Source organism: Pholcus phalangioides, unplaced genomic scaffold (genome assembly GCF_987345545.1).
Source record: "Pholcus phalangioides strain wild (caught in Gottingen) unplaced genomic scaffold, Ppha-v1.0 ptg000003l_1, whole genome shotgun sequence".
In the NCBI taxonomy this organism is placed as follows: domain Eukaryota; kingdom Metazoa; phylum Arthropoda; class Arachnida; order Araneae; family Pholcidae; genus Pholcus; species Pholcus phalangioides.
In genome coordinates, this window is record NW_028301596.1 from 38,295,666 (window position 1) to 38,318,665 (window position 23,000).

The 23,000-nt window shown below is 36.3% G+C and overlaps 1 protein-coding gene across 2 annotated transcripts in view; it reads left to right on the forward strand.

Annotated features, from left to right (window-relative positions):
- Nucleotides 1–23,000, forward strand: part of LOC149088506 (uncharacterized) — a 531,717-nt gene that overhangs the window by 147,187 nt on the left and 361,530 nt on the right. For both annotated transcript variants that reach the window (XM_089247938.1, XM_089247947.1), the window contains exon 3: nt 14,089–15,651. In XM_089247938.1, the coding sequence (XP_089104064.1) occupies nt 15,548–15,651 (104 nt within the window). In that variant the 5' untranslated portion in view covers nt 14,089–15,547. The remainder of the gene's footprint in view (nt 1–14,088; nt 15,652–23,000) is intronic.

Here is a 23,000-nt window from a genome sequence, read left to right on the forward strand (position 1 = left end):
AAAGGATGAAAAGGTTCGTTTCCATTTTGTGCAGAAATTGCTTTATCGATCCTGAGACGACAAGGATCGAGTGGGGAGAAGAAGCTGAGGACGCTTAAGAACAAATGATCTACGGCGTTTTGCGTCAGGAAAAGCTTTTGCCCCCTCTTTCATCGAGGAGCATAAAAATGTATTTTTTCTTTTTACTGTTTGTTCATATTTTGCCGTTTTTTGGACAATGATTCTCTCTTCTAAGAGAGTGAGTATGAGGAGAATGTTTTACTTTTGGGAGTATACAGGGTGTTCTACATTCCCCTTGGCGCGTTTTACAGCCGAACCGTTGATACTTCTAATTAGAAAAAGTATCCAAATTATATACGGGTAGAACTAAGATACGCCATTCATGTTGCAAAGGGGTTGTATAGTTATTAAAATAAAATAAAAAAAATAACTTTTTATACGGAAATCCTGTTCTCAAAAACCCCCATAAGAAAGTTGCTTTTCTATCTCCCCTGGGGGCAACAAAAGAAATTCCACGTTTCCAAGTGCAATATTCGAAATATTTTTTGAATTCAAGCAGAGTGGAGAAAAGGTTTGGAAAGAACAGCATAAACTAACGGAGAACTCTTCTTTCCCTCGTTGGTGCTGTTCCTTAAACGGGTAAAAACGGTTTTTCCGCATTTATAACGCTGTTCTTTCCCAAATTTCCTCCGTTTCTCGAATTCGTATATATCTCTGAATATTACACTCAGAACATTGAGTTTTCTTTTTTGGCATTAGGAGACAGGACAACAACTTTATAATTGGGTTCTTGAGCACAGGGAAACCGTATAAAAATTTAGATTTCTATTTTGTTATACTTTTTATATTTTAAGTATTAAATATTTTTTTTTGTACTTTATACTTTTTTGTATTTTCACTCTCAAAACTGGTACAGGGTAACTTTTGAACGCGTGTTGAACATTTTTTTAAAATTGGAATCATACCTCTACGACGGACGGTTCATGAGGTAAAGGCCGTTCTAGAACTTACAGGACACCCTGTATACTTGAATAAGAAATACCCCCCCCCCCCACAAAAAAAAAAGCTATAGTGCAAATATAATAATGTGCTAATAAACCATACTATTGACTGACCATATTTGCTCAAGAAAAATACGGGAAATTGGGATGGCAAATAACCGCGTCATATAACCCGAACAAAACTTGTTTTGGAATCACAGGGCTTTCATAAAAAACTTAGTAAAAAGAACCCATCGTTATTTTCCTCAAAATTGGCTTTTTCAACGTAGTCGGAATGCCTTTCCATGACACTTGAGGGCATTAAATTTCGTATTCGCTTTCCAATAAAATTCAAATTGCTAATAATGCAGATCAACAAAGTTTTTTTTTTCACAATTATTGTATTAAAGAACGCTTCGGGTATTGGCTAGGACAAAATTTGTACAGTCCGGTTCCGTTATGATGACCTCCAAGAGAAAGGAGAAATAACTTCGAAATCTCGTTGCAAAGGAATTCCAGGTTTTCCCATTGTTCCTGCGTAAACCTATCTGGGGGGGGGGGGGTAGAAAAGTGTTCGTCGAAACGAGATTTTCGTTACAACGGTATTCGTTATATGACATCAAGAAGTCCTAACATAACTCGCAGACACGGGAATCGTGTTATATCCTCTCAGGAAGTTCCTGCGACTGAGTGTCACTATTACGTAAAGGATGTTCTTCCGTGAAACATGGCGCGTTTCTAAACGATTCTACGAATGTATGGTTGTTTTTCTTCACTTTAAAGTTCTTGTAAAAATGATACATCTTCAATGTGTTACACGTTACATATAAGTTTTTTTGAATTCGTTTTTGCCGTAAATGTTACGCAGACGTGTTTGGGTGCTGTCGAATCTGGAATCCATTTCTCACGATAAGCACACACAGTGCGACTATTTTCATGTTCCACTATTTACGCATGCACCATATAGCGTGAAAAAAAACATTCGATTCCAGTGAAAATTCGTGTTCAAAAGCGCAAAAAAAAATTATTAACTATATTTCACTCACGCTGTACAGTCTTCCAATGCCGGTGCTTCGCTCACCACAAGCTCGACTTAAGCAGTCGAGTAAACCCATTATTTTATTGCGGATCTATACTTAAAATCCCCATTGTGATCATTTCCCTCCGATACTTCATGCATTGTTCAATCATTTCTATGACCTGAAATCGATCATTTCAAGTAAATCGTGATTTATGGCTGGATATAGAACAGGGATTGGTCAGTTGCCGAATCTTGCATATAAATGTGAAAGTATGTACGTTTTTTCCCTATATAAATCTACAATTTTTGACCGATCGTCGTCAAATTTTTCACATATACCAAACAGGACCGGGATCGAAACATAGGCTACTTTAAAAGTTCGTCAGAGCTTGTAAAATGCCCGAAAGGGGCGGAAAACAGTCAAGCAACAATGGTTCCTGGGCTTAAATAGTCACTTTCGGAATGTTTACATTGATTAACGTGGTTCTCAGACAATGCGTTTCAGACATGCATTATGCCTTTACAATGGTTTGTCACATCTTTAATGCTGCCAGTATTAAGTGTGATAAATCATTCCTTCATAATGGTTGGTCACTTTTTCAATCCTTCCTGTAATTGAAGAAAAACTGATCATTATACAAATACAAATACAGAGACACAATAGACAAAATGCCCACAACAGGCATTGCCGGATATTATGGCAAATATACAATAATTCTAACATCTCTAGATGGATCCGGTATTATAGAACTAGGAATGTGTCATAGCCTTTGGGAAACCATTGTTTGTCGAGTCGGGATCATTGATTGAAAATCAGGAATTACACGAATCTCAGAGGGATTGCTCAAAATACGAGTGTTAGTCGGAACTTCTTGTTTGAAGAACATTGTTAACCCCCTTTTGGGATTCAGAGGTTTTCTGGTATTTCGGTGTCTTCATTGATACTTTATGCCTTGTACTTTCTATCGACTCCATGAAAGCATGATTTCAGGAAGAGCCCTGGAAGTTTTCTTTTGTGTTTTTTATAAGCTCTTTTAATCCAGTACTTTCCAAAAAAAAAAAAAGCACAACATCTAACATATTAGGGGCTTTCTGAGATATTAAAGGGTCTTTATAATGGAGTCGATTCCAGCTCGACATACGACCGCAAAGGGTTAAAAAGCCAGGGTTTACTCAAAATCGGCGTTTCCAGGAGCATTGGTAAAAAAGTCAAGGTTTTTAGAAAACCCACTGTATTATCAGCGGGGTCTCATAGTCAACCAACTGAATTGTTTAACATGATGATGTTTCTCCTTGTCCAAACTTGTTGCTGGCATTGTTAACAATACACTACATTCATAACAATCAGAATGAATCCGGGTTCGATTTAATGTATTCTATCATTCTGATTAAATGGTAAACTATACCGTAATCATATTTAAAAAATAATGTTTTTTTAATAATATTACGGTAGTCTGAAATTTTTTAAGCATGTGCCCCGATTTTCAAAAATGACAATAAGAAAACAAATGTAAACAATATATTTTAATTGGTTTAACAATGGTTTATTCAACTCAATTGAGTTCAATTATTTCATTTTCAAAAAACAATTGGAAAATTTTTCTAATGAATTATATATTTCACACCGACCAACTGTCAGTCAAATTATGTATAATTGCCGCGAAATGTTTGATTTGGCTAAAACTTTCGGCATGAATGGGACTTCCTCGTCTTTTGTCCCGATGGTTATTTTCTTGTTGGCATAATTTTGGTTTGATTGTAGTAAACTACACATGGATGATTTTTTGGCCACTATTTGCACTAATTCCCAATGGCTGACTTGACATGGTCGGCGAACGCAGTTTAGCTGCGTCAAAAATATTTTAACAATTTTCATCTTTTATCCGATCACAATCATTTTCGCCAATTCGGTCTCTTTTTTTCTTTTTATTTGTCTACTACATTCGAATCTCGTTTATAACGAACTCCAAGAGACCAGAGAAATCACTTCGTTATAACGAAATCTCGTTATAAAGGAATTCCAGATTTTTGCATTGCTACTATATAAACTAATCTGGAAAATAATAAAAGTTTTCGTTAAAACGAGATTTTCGCTACAACTGTATTCGTTAAAACGGGATTCAACTATATTAGCCTATATAACTAGCAAAAATGCTACAATAAACATAAAAAAATCCACAGCATTATTATTCCAAAGTATTATTTCACATGCATTTAATCAATAAAATTTCTTTTTGAAATTACTTTTACGATTTCACTTCAGAATATTTTCAATTAACTATTACAGACAATTATACAGTGAAACAATTATATATAACTAAAATTGAACCGAGGACCTAAATCGAATCAATCAAATTAGCATATAAAGCGGTTTTGACCTCTTGGCTATTCAGTCAAAATTAAATAATTCGTCGCATTCCTTCATATTTCTAATTTATTCCGACGACAATAACAGAATATTCAAATATCACCAATGTTTCTTTGGAAATATAACAAACATAAAAACGAAATTTATTCAGTATAAACAGTCATATAAATTATATGTAAATTAATTCCCACCCAATCTAGGATTTCGCAAAATAAAATCGTAAAAAAGCATATCCCGAATTCCAATTCATAACTGCATGTAAAATTTTATCAGATTCCTCTTTATAAGATTAAATTTCTCTAATATAATTTTTTTTTAAATATTGATTTATCTTAAGTTATGTATTATTTCTACGTTGGAGATCGACGAATTCCTCCTTAATTAAATTTTTCTTCGATGTAGATTCATAATAATAAAAAAATTGTATTTTTCCTATTTCAATGATTTATTACCAGTATAAAAATATTTTTATGTGACTCTCCCATTAGGAGAGAATGTCTTTTCTTAGAAGGATCTAAGAAAGTTATAATAATGATGGATCTCCGAATTATATATAGAATAATATGAATATATCATTAGCAAAATAAATTTTATTTTCGGGCTATTCTTATCATTGATCCTTGAATTTGTCGAAGATTACGTATTGGTTGGTATGTATAATTATGAGGGAATTCTTCTGATTGTAGGAAATTTGTCCACGTTCCATTACTTATAATGATATGTCTTATTAGTTTTAATCATTAGGTGGTTATAAATTTTTATTGTATTTACTTGTTTTTTTTTTATATTGAAGTATTTTATACGGCGCGTTATCAATTTTTTTTGGGGTATTTTATTAAATATTTTGCTCTTTATATTGTGGCAGAGGGTGTCATTTGTAAATACAGGGTGCCCCGTAATTTCGTAAATAGTTTGAAAATTCATGAATTGAAGGAATTTGTGTGTATGTGAATGCTGTTTGCGAAGAAGATATTCGCACGGAAAGGGATCTTTTTTTTTGAGACACAAAATTTAGTTCGAATTTTTGTTCATAGGCAGCACTGCAGGAAAGCAAATCACTGAAAATATGAAAATCACAGTTCTATATAGTGCAGGTTTTAAAATTAACAGCTAATTCCTGAATTTTCCTGTTACTGTTTGCTTGTGCATAAGATTTCCATTGTAATGTTAGCGTTAGTGGATAGAGTACTATTGGTGAAATAGTGTTTTACCTCAGCCACGAATGGCCGGCTGAACTTTTCGAAAGTTTCGGACACATTAAAAATTGAAGAAACGTTTAGCTCCAATCAGGTCGCAGGGCTCCCCTATTGACAAAGACTTGAACTAATTTTTTTAGTGAAGCAGAAAAAAGAAATCCCCCTTCTCGAGAAAAACTTTTTCGCTAACCGCATTCAAATTTTATATTTCCTTCAATTTTTATGAATTTCTACTATTTACTAATTTATGGCACACCCTCTATACATGCCTTCTATTAGTCATAAGACGAAATCCTCTTATAATGGCGATAAATTAATTTTGGGGTTAAATATTTATAAAATATTATAGTTAATTGAATTATGTGAATTATTATAATTAAGTAAATGAATCATTAAGCACATAGGAAAAATAAATCTTTCACTGAGTTATTTTTCCTGTGAAATTACGTATGAGAATGTGAGCAAACCTTTTATTGAAAACGCCTTTTCAGAAGAGCAGCAGCCCCACTATAATCCAAAAAACACAAACATTGCATTCCTTGCTTGTTAATTTGAAAGGTAGATGGCAGCATCCACCAGAACATGGCTCACCGCTCTGTTTCAAGGAAGAGATAAGGCAGCATCCATTAATATTTCGAATTCGTGATCCTCTCCGTATCCAAAAAAAAGAAAGTCACTAAAATGATGTGAATACATTTTGAAATTAGAAACAAAATATTCAAATACTTTTGTTCCACAATTATTTTTGTGAACCGATTCTGAGTTATTTTAAGAAAAAATAATACACCGATGTGCAAAAATTAAGGAAGAAATTGAAAAATTGAGGTGGAGTACTCTTTACGGATGAAAGCGGACTTTTCAGCCGCTGCGGAGGTCGAGTGATCATAGTGGCGGATTCGCATCACAGGGACCCCGGTTCGATCCCCACCGTCACCCCAGTAGTGGTCGGCTGAGGTTGGTTTTCTGTGGTTCCCAACTTCTAGCCGATCTGCCCCTTTAAAAAGTCTCGCCACAGAGGGCAACAGACCTACAAACGGTACAAATGTAATTCATTCATTACACTTCACTTCTGAAATATAGATGGAAGCACTGAAAAATCAGACACAACCGTAGATACGCACTCAGACCCTTAAGTACACTTCCCGCACAACTCACTAGGTAGTAAATTACCCATAGATGGCGATAGACCTGAGTTGTTCTCGGTATTAAGGAAAGAAAGGATGAAAGGAGATTCAGTCTGGCTAGTGATTTTGGATGCCTACACATCTGGAGAGAGAGCGGGGAACATGCAGTAACCCCTCCAACATCATCGAGAGGGACCGGTTCGGAGGTGGTGGGGTTCCCGTTTGAGGAGTTTTCATGCTTGGTACTCGTACATCTTCCAAGGTAATTCAGTCACTGGTGTCCGCTATTGTACGAGGTCCTCCCTCGCGTGCATCTTTTTTTAGAATTGCCATGGGTCCTCAGTGTCTCTTTGTTGACGGGACGACAACGCTAGACCTCTATTACAGTGGCTTTCGTACTGTTATGGGTAAAACTAAGACTGACATTATTTTTTCATGGTTAATAAGTTTACAAAATATGCACGTTTAGAATCTGGGAATGACTAAGAATGTGAATTCTTCCGTGTACATACATAGAGATTTTTTGCTGCGAAGAAAGGTATTTCCTTGCCTTGTATAAGGTAGCATTTTGTTTTGAGGTTCTATGCGCAGGGAAACTGGTCAATGCATGAAAAATAACAGACATTATGCCCCCATCTGGAAGGAAACAAAGACGGCACATTTCATGTAGGAAATAATGATTTTCATTTCCCCGCGAGCATCTCTGTGTGCATCATGGCACACCCCAACCTGAAGCCAGGCCTCCCAAGACTGACATCTTTAGTGGAGCCTCCTCAATATTGAGCACATAGCGTAAAAGAAACCGAAAATTCATATAAACACCCGATAATTCAATGATTAGAGATTAATCATGGTTAATTCAAGCATTTTCATGATTATTTAAAGCACTTGCCAGAGTTCTTGCACGGGAGCTCTGGTGATGGTTATAATAAAAGCTCTTGATTCGCGAATATGCCTCTAATAGGATGACAGGGTTAAAACCTCTTGAGTCCCAACGAGCTCAATGGGGCACGGCACGGAGACTAATGCCCCCCTCCCCCATCCTACAGTATGGCATCCTAAGCTGAGATCTTTGGTGGGCTACCAGATAAGACTCTTCAAGGGCCCCCATCTATGATGATATATAGGCTGTCCCAAATTGTTTGCACAACGTATATCTTTAGAAGCATACTTTCAGTTACAAAAAGTTTCCAATCGACGTTCAGTTACTTAAAATATCAAATTTTTGGGAGGTCCTATCATATCCCCTTATAAAGGCTGGATTTTCCTTGCCAGTCACTTGTCGTATGGACGTTCGGACTTCTGTCAAACTGTACTTGAAGCTAATTTTTCAATAAAGTTCCTTTTTATCCTTAGGAAAGTTTTGTTTACTTTTCCCATGTTCCTACGTCTTGGGGATCTTATGGTATTATTTGTGTCGATTTGGAACACTTTTGCACGACGTTACATTAGGAAAACGACCTCGTCCTTAATTTTTGCACACCAGTGTAGAGGAAAATTATTATTATTTTCTGATTGTGCTTTGTGTAAAATGCCCTTGAATATCATAGAGGTAGTAATCCGTTATATGTCATCTATGTTTACACACATGGTAGATTGTTTAGTCATCTGTTTTTTTGAGCAATACATCAAAGTAATGTAGCAATGCATCAAAATCCTTTTCTGATATCTAAAGATAGTTTTAGTAAATCAGCTGTTCAGTCTTCCCTTGTGTAATATTAGGAAAAAATCATGACTTTTTACATCCTCTAATGCTTGCTAGTGATCAATAAGTATAATAATGGCCAAGATTTTAATACAGAGTGGAAAAGTAGAAACAAAGTGCGTAGGAAAGTACTTTTTCGATCTTGAATAACTCATATACTACAGCTATGCAAATGAATTGTGTAGTAAAATTATCGAAGTACGGAAAAAAGTGCGTAAAAGAATAAATGGGAAATATATAAAAATTTGAATTCGTGTATTTTTTTGCCTCCGATCAAAAAAATGTCAATGTTCAAAATTTACAACTCTTTCTATTATATAGAAATACTATCGAAGTTAGTTATAACGACCCCATTGTCCCGTCGGAAATGTTCGTTATGTTGGAAGGTCGTTATATCGAAAAGAAAACCATATAGGTTATTCGTTATATGAAAACATTTGGGAGTTATATCCTACCGGTCGTTGTAATGGAATGGTCACTATAATGTGAGGTTTGTGACATTGTGCACAACACCTTAACATTGCATAAAAATTTGCTGAGATAATGATAGCTGAAATTCTAGACTGCTGCTAATTTTAGTTTCTTATTTAACGACTGTAAAACAATCGTTGTATATTTCTTTTAATATTTCGTTATTGTTACTTATTTTAGTACTTTAAAAGGAGTAAAAATCTACATTTTGCGCCACCGATATCCCGGGGAATTTTCGTCCAACCATTAGGAGATAAATCTCTTTTCGTATAATAAGGGGAGGGGCAAATTTCACCTACTTAGCGCTGTATACAAATTTTAGCCTTTTCTTTTATTCAATATTGTTGCATCGGGTGATCTAAATTGCACAGCTGTAGCCCTTTTCGATCCCAAGTTCCTCTCTCCCGAAGTTGAGATGCCTTTCCTGTGCACCTTGTATATTAGATGATGAATAAAATGAATGATAAGGGAAACAACACATAAACTACCCAGGAAAAGGTATACAAAGAAAAAAGAACAATATAACTGACCAACATACTGATATGGACGGAAATCATGCTCTGGTGAAGGTCAAGGATGAGGGAGGTCTCACCCGTGGGAGGTTGACTATTGGAAAGAAAACTCTGGTGAAACTTCACCGGACACCACGGCAGTAAATCTAATTACTCAACTAGTGTCCCAACAATCAAGCGTCTCAATCTATAGACAATTTTATTGATCCACTAGAAAAAGCCAACTTCGATAGACTACAAGGTGACGAAGGCTGAGAAACGATTAAACAGCACGTATTACATAAAACAAATTTCTTGTTTCTTACCGAGCCACGTGGGTGATGTTATGAGCAGGGTCGTCTTAAGAGTATTATGGGGCCCCCTGGCCAATTGATTTTTCTGAGGCCCTACCAAACAAATTCTTGAAAATTTCAATCAGAACTCAATTTTGTGAGGCCCCCGGGCCGTGCCCGGGTGGGCCCATGCCTTAAGACGGCACTGGTTATGAGTTAATAAAATCAACCTGTCATCACGGATCACGAGGAGACTACCATGGATAGAGAGCAATAGTCTTTGATGTGAATCAGTACGAATGTGATTACCGTCCAGTTAACTCTCACAGCTTCAGCTGGATCATTTTCGATGGCGGAGGAACTCGATCAGCAGCGGTCGTTCGTCATCATCGTCTTCAAGGAGCTCAATCAGTAGCGTAGCTTGGTAATCCACTTCGAGATAAATATGCAGTGTGGATCCGGCGCCGCTGTGGTGGTTAAGTGGTCATAGTGACGGACTCGCATAGCGAGGACCCGGATTCCATCCCCCCCCCCTCGCATCGCCATAGTGGTGGTTCACTGAAGTTGGTTATTGGTTATTGGCGGTTCCCAACTTCGAGGCGCGAATGCGGGCTGATCCCCCTGTAAAAAGTTTCGTCACAGAGAGCAACCGACCTACAACGATACAATTATTCAATCATTACACTTCACTCATAGTTGGAAAAATTGATGTGCAGATGGCAGCACTACACTACCACGGAGAGCAACAGACCTACAAACAATACAAATGTAATTCAATCATAACGCATCACTTCACTTCTGAAATACAGATGACGACACTGAAAAATCAAACATAACACTACATAATCTCTCAGACAGTTAGGTACACACATAGTTATACTTCCGGTACAACTCACCAGATAGTAAATCACCCATAGACCTGAGTTGTACTCGGTTTGAAAGAAAGCACTACAGAAACAAACTTTACGTTAGGTTCACAACATGGACACACACATTCGAACACGCACCAATTCGTTAAGAGTTCCGCAGAGGAATATGGACGAGGTGCATATGTGGTTTAGTAGCATTGGGTCCTGAAATGTTGACTGCGAGTGTTATTTTTGCACGATAATGGCAACCCACGTGTGTCCTCATAAACACATTCATCTCATCAGCTTGGGAGCACCAGGAAACTCATCCTATAGTCCGGGTGCGTGACTTTCACTTGCTACCCCCTCCCCGTCTAGAGAGGAAAAAAAAAACAGGTTATTTTCGAACACTGACTTGAAGAGCAATTCAAAGAATATGTCTTCTTATAGCATAATACAAATACAAATACAACGCCACAACTTGCAAAACACCCGAAGAGTTGGCTGAGAATTCCTTCTTTAAAGACATGCACCGAATAACTATATCTCTGTCTTCAAACCAAAGGCTCTTTGAATTGCAACGTATATTTTATCGTTAGGGCCCTTCGTCAACTATTCATTTGATTATTCCAAATAGCCACAATTACGTAGCTGACAAGTGTCCCGAATTTCTACCCCATCTTCCGGACCCCCGAAAAATTCTTATATCTCCCGAATTTCGACCGCGATTGTGAAAAATCTCTTCTCTTTCGGGGGGGGGGGGGAGGGTGTGAAATATTCATGAACCCGGGAAAAAAACCGTTGCTTCCGTTTTTATCCCCGCAATGACGTCACAAATTTATTGTAAATTATCGTCATTTCATCAAATAACAAAAAAAAAATAATTTTCGCCGCGTGGGTGGGGTGGGGGATAAAAAGACACAGTAATTTGGCGCACGAGTAGCGCAGTTGTAAGTTGCTCGCCTTCCACTATGAAGGTTACCAACAAGGTCCACTGGTTCGAATCCGGCCAAAGAATATCAGAATAAAGTTTACCTACCTTGTGCCTGGCGCGACCACTGATAGATGGCGCCTTTATTCCCCACCCAACTCCACCGGTTGGAAATTTCTGTACGGCGATATATGACAGGAGTTTTTGTGAGCTGTCAAGCAGGTACAGTAATTTAATCCACTGCTCGCTGATGATTGGCGACTTCGTGCTAATTGGCGTGATAACTTGCACGATGTCACGTTTTTGTAAAAAGAGGGAAAATATCCCTACAGTCTTTACTTTCTTTAACGAAAAATCGTTACATTGTATTTCAAAAACCCCTTTTATATTTACTTCTATGCAGAATTTTTTTTTATATTTACTTTTATGCAGTCGCGCAGAAACCTCCTTAAACATACTGTAATTCTCATTCTCTAAAGTTGGCAGCTATGCAACCAAAAATATTAGTGGAATAATTTTATAACTTTCCTGCGAACATTATAAACTGATATGATATAGATGACGAAATACATTTAGGAAACATAAACCTAATTTTTTTTTGGATGTATTCAAGGGTATCAAAATTTTCCAGTTGAAAGGATGTGAATTGATTTATCGGATTCTTTCCGGCTTAATAACCGGTTATAAGCGGAGTGGAAACAAAAGAGTTGATTAATCGTGGAATATCCCTCTCATCCTTATGTCAGTTAACCAGTTGAAATGATTCTTTCCGTTAGTTAACTTATATCACGTACTATATATATATGTATGCGTCCTTGAGAGTTAAGAAAACAGTGGATCTTATTGTTTTTCTTCTGGGTGAAGAATCTAAAGATTTTTTCGTTGATTTCTTTGATTTTGTGGAAGAACAAAAGTTTTAATTTGGGAAATTCTTACTCGATGAGACACTTTATATCAGTGAGTGAGTTTTTTTCGTATTTTTGTATTTATTTCGTATTTTTTGTTTTGGAAATCCATCCTCTCCAATTAGTTTTCAAATGAATGGTCATAAATTTAGTCTAATTTATGACGGAGAGTTTTCTCGGTGAATGGGTTGAGGGACTGAAAAAGAATGTGCATATTTTTATGAAAAGCATTGGTGATATAACTATATTGTTTGATGGGCATTGTTTAAAGCCGTTGATAACAATTGAACGAAAGAAATCAATAATATCATAAAGAGTGTCATAAAATATTATAACTTTTTAAATTTAAGTGTGAAAAATATAAAAGTAAAGTAATGAAACAAAAATGATAAAAAAAATAGTATTGTTTTTAAAATCAAAATATCTACAAATAATCGTTTTTTGCATTTAATTTACATTATATATATATAATCTGTTATATTATATATTAAATTCAATTCATAGACATTCACATTGTCTATGAAAGGCAACCGTAGTTGAAAACGGAACTTCGAAAAATAAGTTACGACAAATATCGTTTCGAAATTAAAATTGTGAAAAGCTATTATAAAAATAGTATTTAATCACAAATTCTGAAACAAAAATTAATAATTGACAAAAACTAATATTATTCTGAAATTTTTTAAACAGTAAGAAAATAATATAATTACATTTTTTAGAACATAAAAAAGGAAAACTAAAAGAAGAAATTAAAATATTTGAAATTAGAATAATGAAAATAGTTATAAAAAGATATTCGAAAATTAAATGGCAAAAAAGTACTTCAAAAAAATGAGGGCATGCTTAAAAGAAAAATGAAAAAAAATCTTTTTCATTTCGCAACTTGTTATATTTGAGAAAAAAAATGGAATAATATATATTTTGAAGAAAAAACAAAAACTGTTTCAAAGAAAAATAGTTGAATATTAAATTTTTTATACAATTTCCAAGAAACATTTGAAAAATTTCGATATTCAGGAAATATTTAAAATTAAATATCCAACAATTTTGAACAAAAAAATGTTCAAAAACTTGACAAAAAAAAAATGTTTGTAAACGATTGAATAATAAAAAATATACGAAAATAAAATGACCAAAAATATTTGAAAATAGAAATGTTTTTTGTTCTTAAATTTGATGTTATGCAATTGAAGAATATGAAAATTTTTCTTCAAAAATGCGAAACATTAAGAAAACTCCGAATATATAGGAAATTTTATTATCTAATTTAATTCAATTATTTCTCATCAAAGAGAAAAGTCAGAATAATTAAACATTACAGTGTTGAACACCAAAGAAAAGAAAACATTCACCATTTATGAATCCAAACCAAAAAGTATTCCTCCACCGAACATAGTCATCCATCATTAATATACTTCATCATTTTTCTGATTAATTACTGCAATTAACTGCTTTTTCATCCCTCATGTACAGTGAAAATATCGCGATCTTTTTTTTTTTCCATTATCTTAGACCATCAAGATTCTCTTTTTAATACTTACATTTAAAACTCTAATTATTAAATGTACGTGAATTGAAGTCTTTTCTTACGGTAGCCAATCATTTTCGTTTATATGTAATCATTAATTCATTTTCATATACTCATTATCTAGTCATTAAGTTCCATTATTTATTTATTTATTTTCCTAAGATCACCATCTTTATTGGTCATTTTTAGTGACTTTTTTGTTTTCTTTTTTGAAAAATCTATTTCAGATCGCCATTTCGGTCAGAGGTATTGTGATGCAGAAGAAAAACGACTAAAATTATCTGGCGCCGATTGGATTGGCTAGCCGGTACCACCGCCATCATCATAATCATCTCGACCATCAGCTAGCTATCAGCTGCAACGCTAGTAGACGAGGTGGAAATGTTCTCATAGTAAATGCGGCGACGATATGTTGCTTCTTGTTACTTACGAGCGTCGACGCGAGGGGGAAGCACCGTCGACAGGTTTTTGCACGTGTTTCGGTTATTCTCAAGGTATCCAGTGAAAAAGTCGAGGAAAAGAAGCTATTCTTCTTATTCTTTCAGTCTGCCTGTGACCTCTCCTTGCGTACGTTGCGTACACCGCCTTTGATAGGAGAGAGAGAGAGGCTACCGCGCTCTTGCATACTACTACTAATAGTCTTGTCGACCTACCTCTCTGTAAAGAACCGAACAACAAAACATTGTGTGTTATGTGAGTGAGTGTATATACATCTCTCATACGCGTTATTTTGTGTGACTCCTCCTTCCGGCAGTCAGTGGCTATTGTTTTCAGTGACCCGAGTTAAAACAAGCAGTACAAAACAACGATGATTCCAAGACCAGGATATCTATAGATTTCATGCTGGGTGAAAAATGGAGCCAAATTATTCCGAGTTACGGAATCTTGCAAAAATCTTTCAATGTGTCGTCGTGGTTTCTTCCCAAGCTAATTGGTAATGATTAATTTTTCCGACGACTGGATACCATTGGCGATCAAATATCATATTAGTGTTGTGTTGTGTACATACGTAACCTTTTGATGCTCGAATTTGTGCGTGCATTTGGATTGCTTGCCAATTATTGTGTATATAAATTCAATTCCACGAGTCATTATACCAAGTCAGTCATTTGATTCTGTTTAATCGCATTAATCACGAGGGTCGGATAATATCCTCTGCGAAGGTCACATCGTTTCCAGAGTTATTGACCCGCGAGAATTTCTAATCGCTGCTTTCGTTCGACGAGGGAAATGTCGAGCATGGCCTCGCTTTACTATCGCTGTCACCTGGTTAAGATCTGTCATTTGAAGGATTACCTTACTTCAAGTTCGAGGTAACGATTAAAGAAAAAAAAAATAGAATTCTGAACTCTCTGAAGGTCTCATTGGAGAAACCGAAAAAAAAGTGATTGAGATTTGATTTTTTGGAAGATGAAGTTCTGTTTTCTAGGTGGCGGTGTCTTTGGTACGAAAATAATTCCTGAAATAGTCCATATACAGTGAAATGTACTCGAATTATAACTAGAAATTTTTTTTTGAGGAAGAGAAATTAAGTAACTCGACGCACACGTGGAAGTGATTTCAAAAGCACCTTTTGCGACTTGTTATTTATTCACCGAAGTATTTTAAACAGTTTCCGTTAGTGTCAGTGGATGCGTTTCCTTGTGTGTTTGGATATATATTGATAATACTTATGGATATACAAAAATGATGGATGGTGAAGTGATCAAATATATCTCACACGTGAACCAAAAGATCAGGAGGGGATGCACGGCACACATCACCAAGACCGGCAGGCTCTATTATATGAAGTAAGTGATATTTTATGGTATTATATATAAATTATCATGAGTACAAATGATGTGTTTAATTTGTTATTTTAGCATTTTTAGCCGTCGGAATGAAATTCTAAGACTTTTACTTGTGTTCGAAATAGTCCCGTGCTATTTTTTTGGGACTCTTCCAAAATTCTGTCCTTCAGAAAATTCAGCCGGGAAATAAAAATTAATATATATGTGGATTTGACAGTAAATGTCAGGAAATGATTTTCCACGCGAAGAATTTTGTAGGAAGCAAGAAAATTAAATGAAAAGTGAAATGATGTCTAGGAAGTCTTGATGTGATAAAACATTCAAGTCTCTCTCATGGAATTAGTTTTAGGCGTCCGAAATTACGTCTTTTTTTCTGTTGCTTTTCAGAAATGCTGAATATCGATCCCCATTCAGTGTTTTTTCAACTTGATCCATCATATTTTTGTATTTTTTTTAGAATTGCTGTTTTTTTATTTATTTTGGGTGGTCAGTTTTCATTTTTAACTCATTTTTCCACCTTCTAGACTTCGACTCAAATATCATCTTTTATGCCGGATATAAAGCTCCGCGAAACCACTGAATTGTTGATTCAAGTAAAACATCCTCGTCATTTGATTCATAAATATTTCTAAACCCGGGATTACACTATAAAAGTTCGATAAAATCCCTTTTATAAGACTTGAAAAATTCAACCAGTAAGATTATCGGTTACATTTGCTCGAATGTAACCTATAAGCGTTATTGGCTGGATTTTTCGAGTTTTATAAAAAGGATTTTATCAAACTTTTACAGTGTTACACTATAAAAGTTTCAAGTTTCATTAAAGTTCATTTATAAAACTCGAAAAATACAACCAATAAGGTGATAGATTGCATTTGCTAGAATGTTACCAATGCTCTTATTGGTTGAATTTTTCAAGTTTTATAAAAGTACTTTTCTCAAAATTTTAAGGCCAGAATTACATTATAGATTCACCATCTTTACCCCCTTTTTGTATTATATCCAATGACTAAAGATGAGATGGCCATCTTCAGTGACGTCACAAGCTTCGTGCGGAGGCCGCCTCCTGTAGATGGTGTTGCATAAATACACCAGGGTCATACACACACTCAAAACACATTCCGGCATGTACCAATTTGTTAGAAATTCTGTACAGAAATGTGTACGAGGTGAATCTACGGTTAAGTTGTAGCAGTCGCCATGGCGAAATTTTTCAGATTTTTTTTGCGATAAAAATTGCAATGAGTGATGACTAAATTGCAGTATAAGAACTATGCTAAATTTTTGGAATCAACATGAAGATGAAGGTCACTTAGTCCCGGAAAAGGATAAAAGACTGTTTTATTGCAAGGGGGGAAAAGACATTCTCTAGTGTGCTTTTCTTTTTTAGCATCGTGACTATTATCGTGACCAAAAGAAAAAAAAAGATAGTGTGTCAAATCCAAAAAATGGCCGTCTATTTAAGGAATTGCCCAGACTCTGGACATTGGTCGCCCGAATGGCGTGGTAGTAAGATGCTCGTCTACCACCGTGAATGTTGTTGTCACGTCCTGGGTTCGTACCCGCGGGAGGATATAGATAAGACATTTTCCTATATTTGAGGCGACCACCAATAGACAATGCCTTCATGAGATTAATGGCAGGAAATTGCAATATAGCGATATGGCCAGAGTAGGTGTTTGGTGAAGTAGACAAATACAAATACAACGCCACAACAGACAAAATGCCCAACGAGGTGGCTGATAAAGAGATGCCCATAAAAATATGGATGTTATATATTTGAAAAAAACTGGTGGAATTTTTTTTCCACCAGTAAAAACACCAGTTCGAAACTGGTGTCCCCTTGTAAAAGCAGTCGATTGGCGGTGTACTAAAAGTTCATGGTCCATCCTATCCATCCCATTGAAAATTTTGAACACTTCGATCATATCTCCTCGACACCTGCGTTCATCCAATGTAAACATATTCAAAAAATGAAGTCTCTCTTCATAACTCAAGCCCTGTGTGCCAATAAGGACACGCGTAGCTCTTCTCTGCGCCCCTTCAACCAATTCTATGTCCCTCTGTAGGTAGGAATAGACATTGGAATAGACCTATACATACTTCCAAAGCTTAAAGAAAGAGTTAAATATTCAACTTGCAATGGTGAATTCTGAGAGAACTGACTGGCATTTCAACTTGGAGTCAGGGATTGACGAATCACGGAAAACAAATTCAGGCCCAGAAAAACTTTCACTAGCCAAGAATGATTTTCTCGAGGAGAAAACGATCCAAACTAATATTTCTTTCCACTTTTCCGGAAATTCTTATGCTGTTCGACGTATTGTCATAATTCACAGAATTTTTTTGTTGTCGTCAGACTCCAATTTGGTAATCCTCCAATTTTTCTTAGGCCGGGATTACACTATAAAAGTTTCATGAAAGTTCATTTATAAAACTTGAGTAATTTAACCAATAAGGTTATCAGTTACCTTCAAGAAACTGCAACCGATAGGTTGAATTTTTCAAGTTTTATACATGAAATTTCATGAAACTTTTATAGTGTAATGCCGGTCTTAGGCTCAATTTGATAATCCTCCAACTTTCCTCAGTAATAATTCACAGAATTTTTTTGTTATCCTCAGAGTCTCGGACTGCAATCAGATGATTATAATAGAAACATTTTCAGGTGCTCATAACAATCATTAGCCTGGCCATATTGATATAAAGCAAAATTTTAATCAAGGTGAATTTTTGTTTTTATCTAGATGCGTTCTCAAATTTTGCATAATTGCAGTTATTGCAAAAAGAAACGTGGAAAACCCACATCACCAAGTTTATGGAATAGCGTAACTACCAGCACGTGTTTTCGTTCATTAGGGCCATAAGTGAGTGAGTCAGTCACAAGGAAAAAAAAAAAACAACAGAACGTTTAGTCTGTACCAGCCGCTAACTGGCTACCCACGCAGTCAAATCATCTCCCGAGATTAACTAAGGTAAGTAGTAGAGAGTGACACGGTCCTTGACGTACATTGGAATTGGAATTACGTGATTCGGAACTTTGTCACGTTGTGTGAGTGTGTCTAGTCCTTGATGATGCGCCCCGTTTCATTTTGTTTTTCTTATTGGACGCGTTGAGACAACGTCATCTATTGCGACATCGAATTGATGTGACACGACGGCTAATTCGAGTAACATCGACCTAGAAAGTCAGGGAGATGAAAAATGGTCAGAGAAAACGTAAAATATTTGACAAACGTCATTGAAACATGCGAATATAGGGTGTCCCATAAATTCGTATAAATTTGTTTAAAAATCCATAGAAATTGAAAGAGCTAGTGAATGTGGTTTGCGAAAAACATGTTGGGAGGTTCTTTTTGGTATAGAAAAAAAAAAATAGTTTAAATTTTTGTCGACAGAGAGCACTGCACGAAAGAAAATAACTGGAAATACGGAAATCAAATAAAATACAGGGTGTGAGATTAACAGCTCGTTTCTGAATTTTCTGTTTCTGGTACTTATATAAGGTTTTCATTGTGATGTTGGCCATGATGGATAAAGCACTATTGGTGAAGCTCACGAGAATCGACGGTTAAAGAACGTTAATGAACGTTTCGGACACAAGAGAAAATCAGGTCAAATTGCTCTCGCCGGAGTGATTGGCTCCCCTGGCCCCTCTATCGACAAAAATTTAAACTAATTTTTCTCTTTCGAAAAATTTCCCTTCGTGAGAAAAAGTTTTTCGTTATTTGCATTCAAATACACCAATTCCTCCTTCGTTAAATACTATTTACGAATTTATTAGTGTATTACTTAAATGAGGTTAAATTGTTTTACCTCATCCATGAATCGCCGGATGAAGCTTTACGAACGTTCCAGACACAGAAGTGATTGAAAGAAAAAGTTCAGGTGCAGTTACTCTTTTCATGCGCCTTCCTCTGTGGACAAAAATTTGAAGTTCTTTTCTGTACCAAAAGAAATCCCCTTGAGAATAACCTTTTCGCAAACTGCATTAAAATACCCCAATTCCTCCAGTTCTTATGAGTCTTTAAACTGTTTCCGAATTTATGGGACACCCTATATATTGTATGAAAAATAATCAAGCAGATTTTTCAGGAAAACCTGTAGGGAATATTTTTAAAAACATTTTTCTTCTATTTCATGTTTACCATTCGATAATTTTATGATGCGGTGAGATTTTTGTAACAAAGATTTTCTCTGTAGGATAAATAACCCAAATATTTTATGATCTTTTTCACCGCGAAAGACTAAGCTTATGTTAATAATAAAGTAACTATTTTTATATTGAACTTAGACGTTTGCACTATAGCTGCCCTCGTGAAAAAACGCAAATGTGCTATAGCTGTAGTCATGAGAGAATATTGAAGGGAATTTGTGAGGCTTATATAATTGTAAATCGCGTTGGTTCTGTGAGCTCGGAGGGTTTACTTTGGGACGGCTTTACTTAACCATTTTGCCTTTGCTGAACCCTTGGGATTTTTCTATGTTGATTTAGGGAATCCTTGAAACAATTTCCACATGTTTTTAAGACAGCCCTTGAAACAATATCGATATTCTTTCGCACCCATTGAAGTACATTGTAGGGAACCTTGAGGTTGCATTCTCTAGGACATCATTTGGAAAACTTTAATGGCCTAGAGCATAGTCCCAAACTTATTGGTCTCGCCACCCTATCAAAGAAAAAACTGTTCATTGCGTCTGTTTTTCTGTCAGCGTATACTATCGTATGATATCTTGATCATATTTGATCATTTTTGTCGTACCACGTTCATTTTCGGCACACGAGGTGTAATTAGACCGGGACCTACGGTTTATTGCCGATTCCGAATGGCAGACTCTCTCATACTCGTCGAGGGGTTGGTGAGCTAACCCCTTCGATGTGGAACTCCCTGCGGTAGCAATGTTTTTCTGTGGTTATGCCACCAAATCTGATGTACCCCCCCGTGTCAGAAAAGTTTATGACAAGCACGAACCGGTTATCGAACTCGTGTCACCTCAACATCCTTTGGTACTTGAAGCGAGTATCTTATCGGCCTGAGCTACCGCGCCTTTGTATGATGTCTATACCTGGAGTGTGTCTACAGGGTGATTCAGAAAAGATGGGGAGATGATAGTACACATCAATACAAACAATTGTCATCAAAGAATGCATGGTCTAACATGAACAAAAACAACTCCGCAAAAGTTAAAACGGCATTCCTGTTGAAATTTATCGGGAGAAAAAGAACAAAATGCATGAAAATGTAACCTGGGGAAGAAGAAGAAACCGTATGCAAATCTGCATCATAGTGAATAAAAGGTGAAGACGCCAGCCCTGTGAAGTTACTCCAGCATGCAACCGTTCTAACAGTTGCAACATACGGGATAATGGCGCATTTTAGTGGCACTGAAAAAGCAGACATGCATTTCATTTACGGAGCTGCAAACGGAAGTACCACAGAGGTATCACGAATGTACGATTAGCTTTTTCCCCACAGGCGGTTGCCCAATCCGAAAATATTTCCGCGCTTGCATCGGCAGCTGTGCGAAACTGGATCCTTTTTTGCTTCCCGTTCTGATGCAGATCTTATAAGGACTGCCAGAACAGCAGGTGTGGAAGACGAGATTTTGGATATGGTGGCAGCTCAGCCCACTACAAGCACACGAGCTGTGGGCCGTATCCTTGGTGTGCCACAATCCATGACATGTTGCGCCCTGTAGCACGTTTGCATTTCATGTTAGACCATGCATTCTTTGATGGAAATTGTTTGTTTTTGCGTGTACTACCACCTCTTAAAGTTTTCCCATATTTTCTGAATCACCTTGTATAGGTAGAGTCTCATGGGGGCGACAGGTATCGTATGATGCCTATTTCTGCCCCCACCTTAGGAAACAACCGTCTAAAAACGCTCGATATATTATCCATGCTCTCTGGAACATTATTGCAATTCATTGCATTTTCTCGCGGAACCCCCCCCCCCCCAGAGATATCCCAAACAACCAGAGCTACCTGGCTCACAAAAAGTTTCAGTTCAGGATCCCCTCCCCCCCCTACAAACCCACAAAATATTTGTTGAGAACAGGTATCTATTACTTAAAAATAAGCAGAAAATGCCGAGAAATATCCGTACAAAACTATAAACACACAATTAAATGTAAATTACCGTATTTCCCTTCATACCCTGAAAATCGAGGAAGCCATAATGCACCTCATAATCCCCTCAAACTGCCCTGCGAGACGCTAAAAAAAAACAACATGTAAATCATAGTCTTAGCGAGGCTTTCACAGACTATTCGAAACATTCCTCGAAACAAAATGGATATTATAAGAGACACTGGAAATCTTTTACGAAAGTCAAAACACTAGAAATACCTGATTTTAGCTCCAAGCAAGACATTTTTTGCTACTTGCCTGTTCATATACATCAATAAATACTTAAGGTTGTTTATTACTATCATTCTAAACGCTTGATCTTTTATTATATTAATCCACCGATCATGATATTTCATGAAAAAAGAATAAAGAAATGTATTTAATCTGTAACCACGAATGTATATTCCATTCATGAACCTTAAAGTCAACTTTTTTTTGTTGAATTTGACAAGAAAAGTTATTTTATCTTTTCTACCTTTCACTATTAGAGACGTCATTATTCATGTTTATCCCATGATGGAAAGCATAAGTGAAAAAAGAAAATGATGATAATAATAAAATGAAAGGGAAAATATATGTTTTTTTTTATTTTTTTTTCACGGGATTATTCGAAAAAATTATCCTATTGTTTTCACAAGAAGCAGGAAATCTCGCTGTAAATCTTGAATATTATTTTCTGTCTGGCCTGTGAAAGAGGGTAAAAAACACACACATATAACAACAACTTTTCCTCGAAACAATGGGTTATCCTTTCTTGGCAAACTTTGCGCATTCCTTGTGCTCGGTGATATTTTTTTTTTACATCTCGCGTGCAATCGGACGGTGCCGCACGTCGGCGGACAAAGTAACAAAATGTCGTCAATTATTGTTATTGTTTTGTTCAACGTCACCACGTCTCTGAAAATTTACCTTCACTTATGGTGTGCGTTGTTTGTTTGTGATGTTATCCTTGAGGGTAGGGATAATGTATTGAATATAGCCACACACACACACACACAGGTCACTGTGGACAAAATGAACTTTTATTCAAACCCATGGCCCCCATATCCTGGAGAGGGGCCCCCAGGCTGGAATCTTTTGCGTGACCCCGGTCAGACTTTTTACGTACCCCCTTCTGTAGTTAATTTATAGCGTGAAAAAATCAAAAAATGATGAGAACTGTCCCGGACCCCAGGGCTAGAGCCCTGTCAGCCCCCCCGCTTTGTGGGGGCCATGC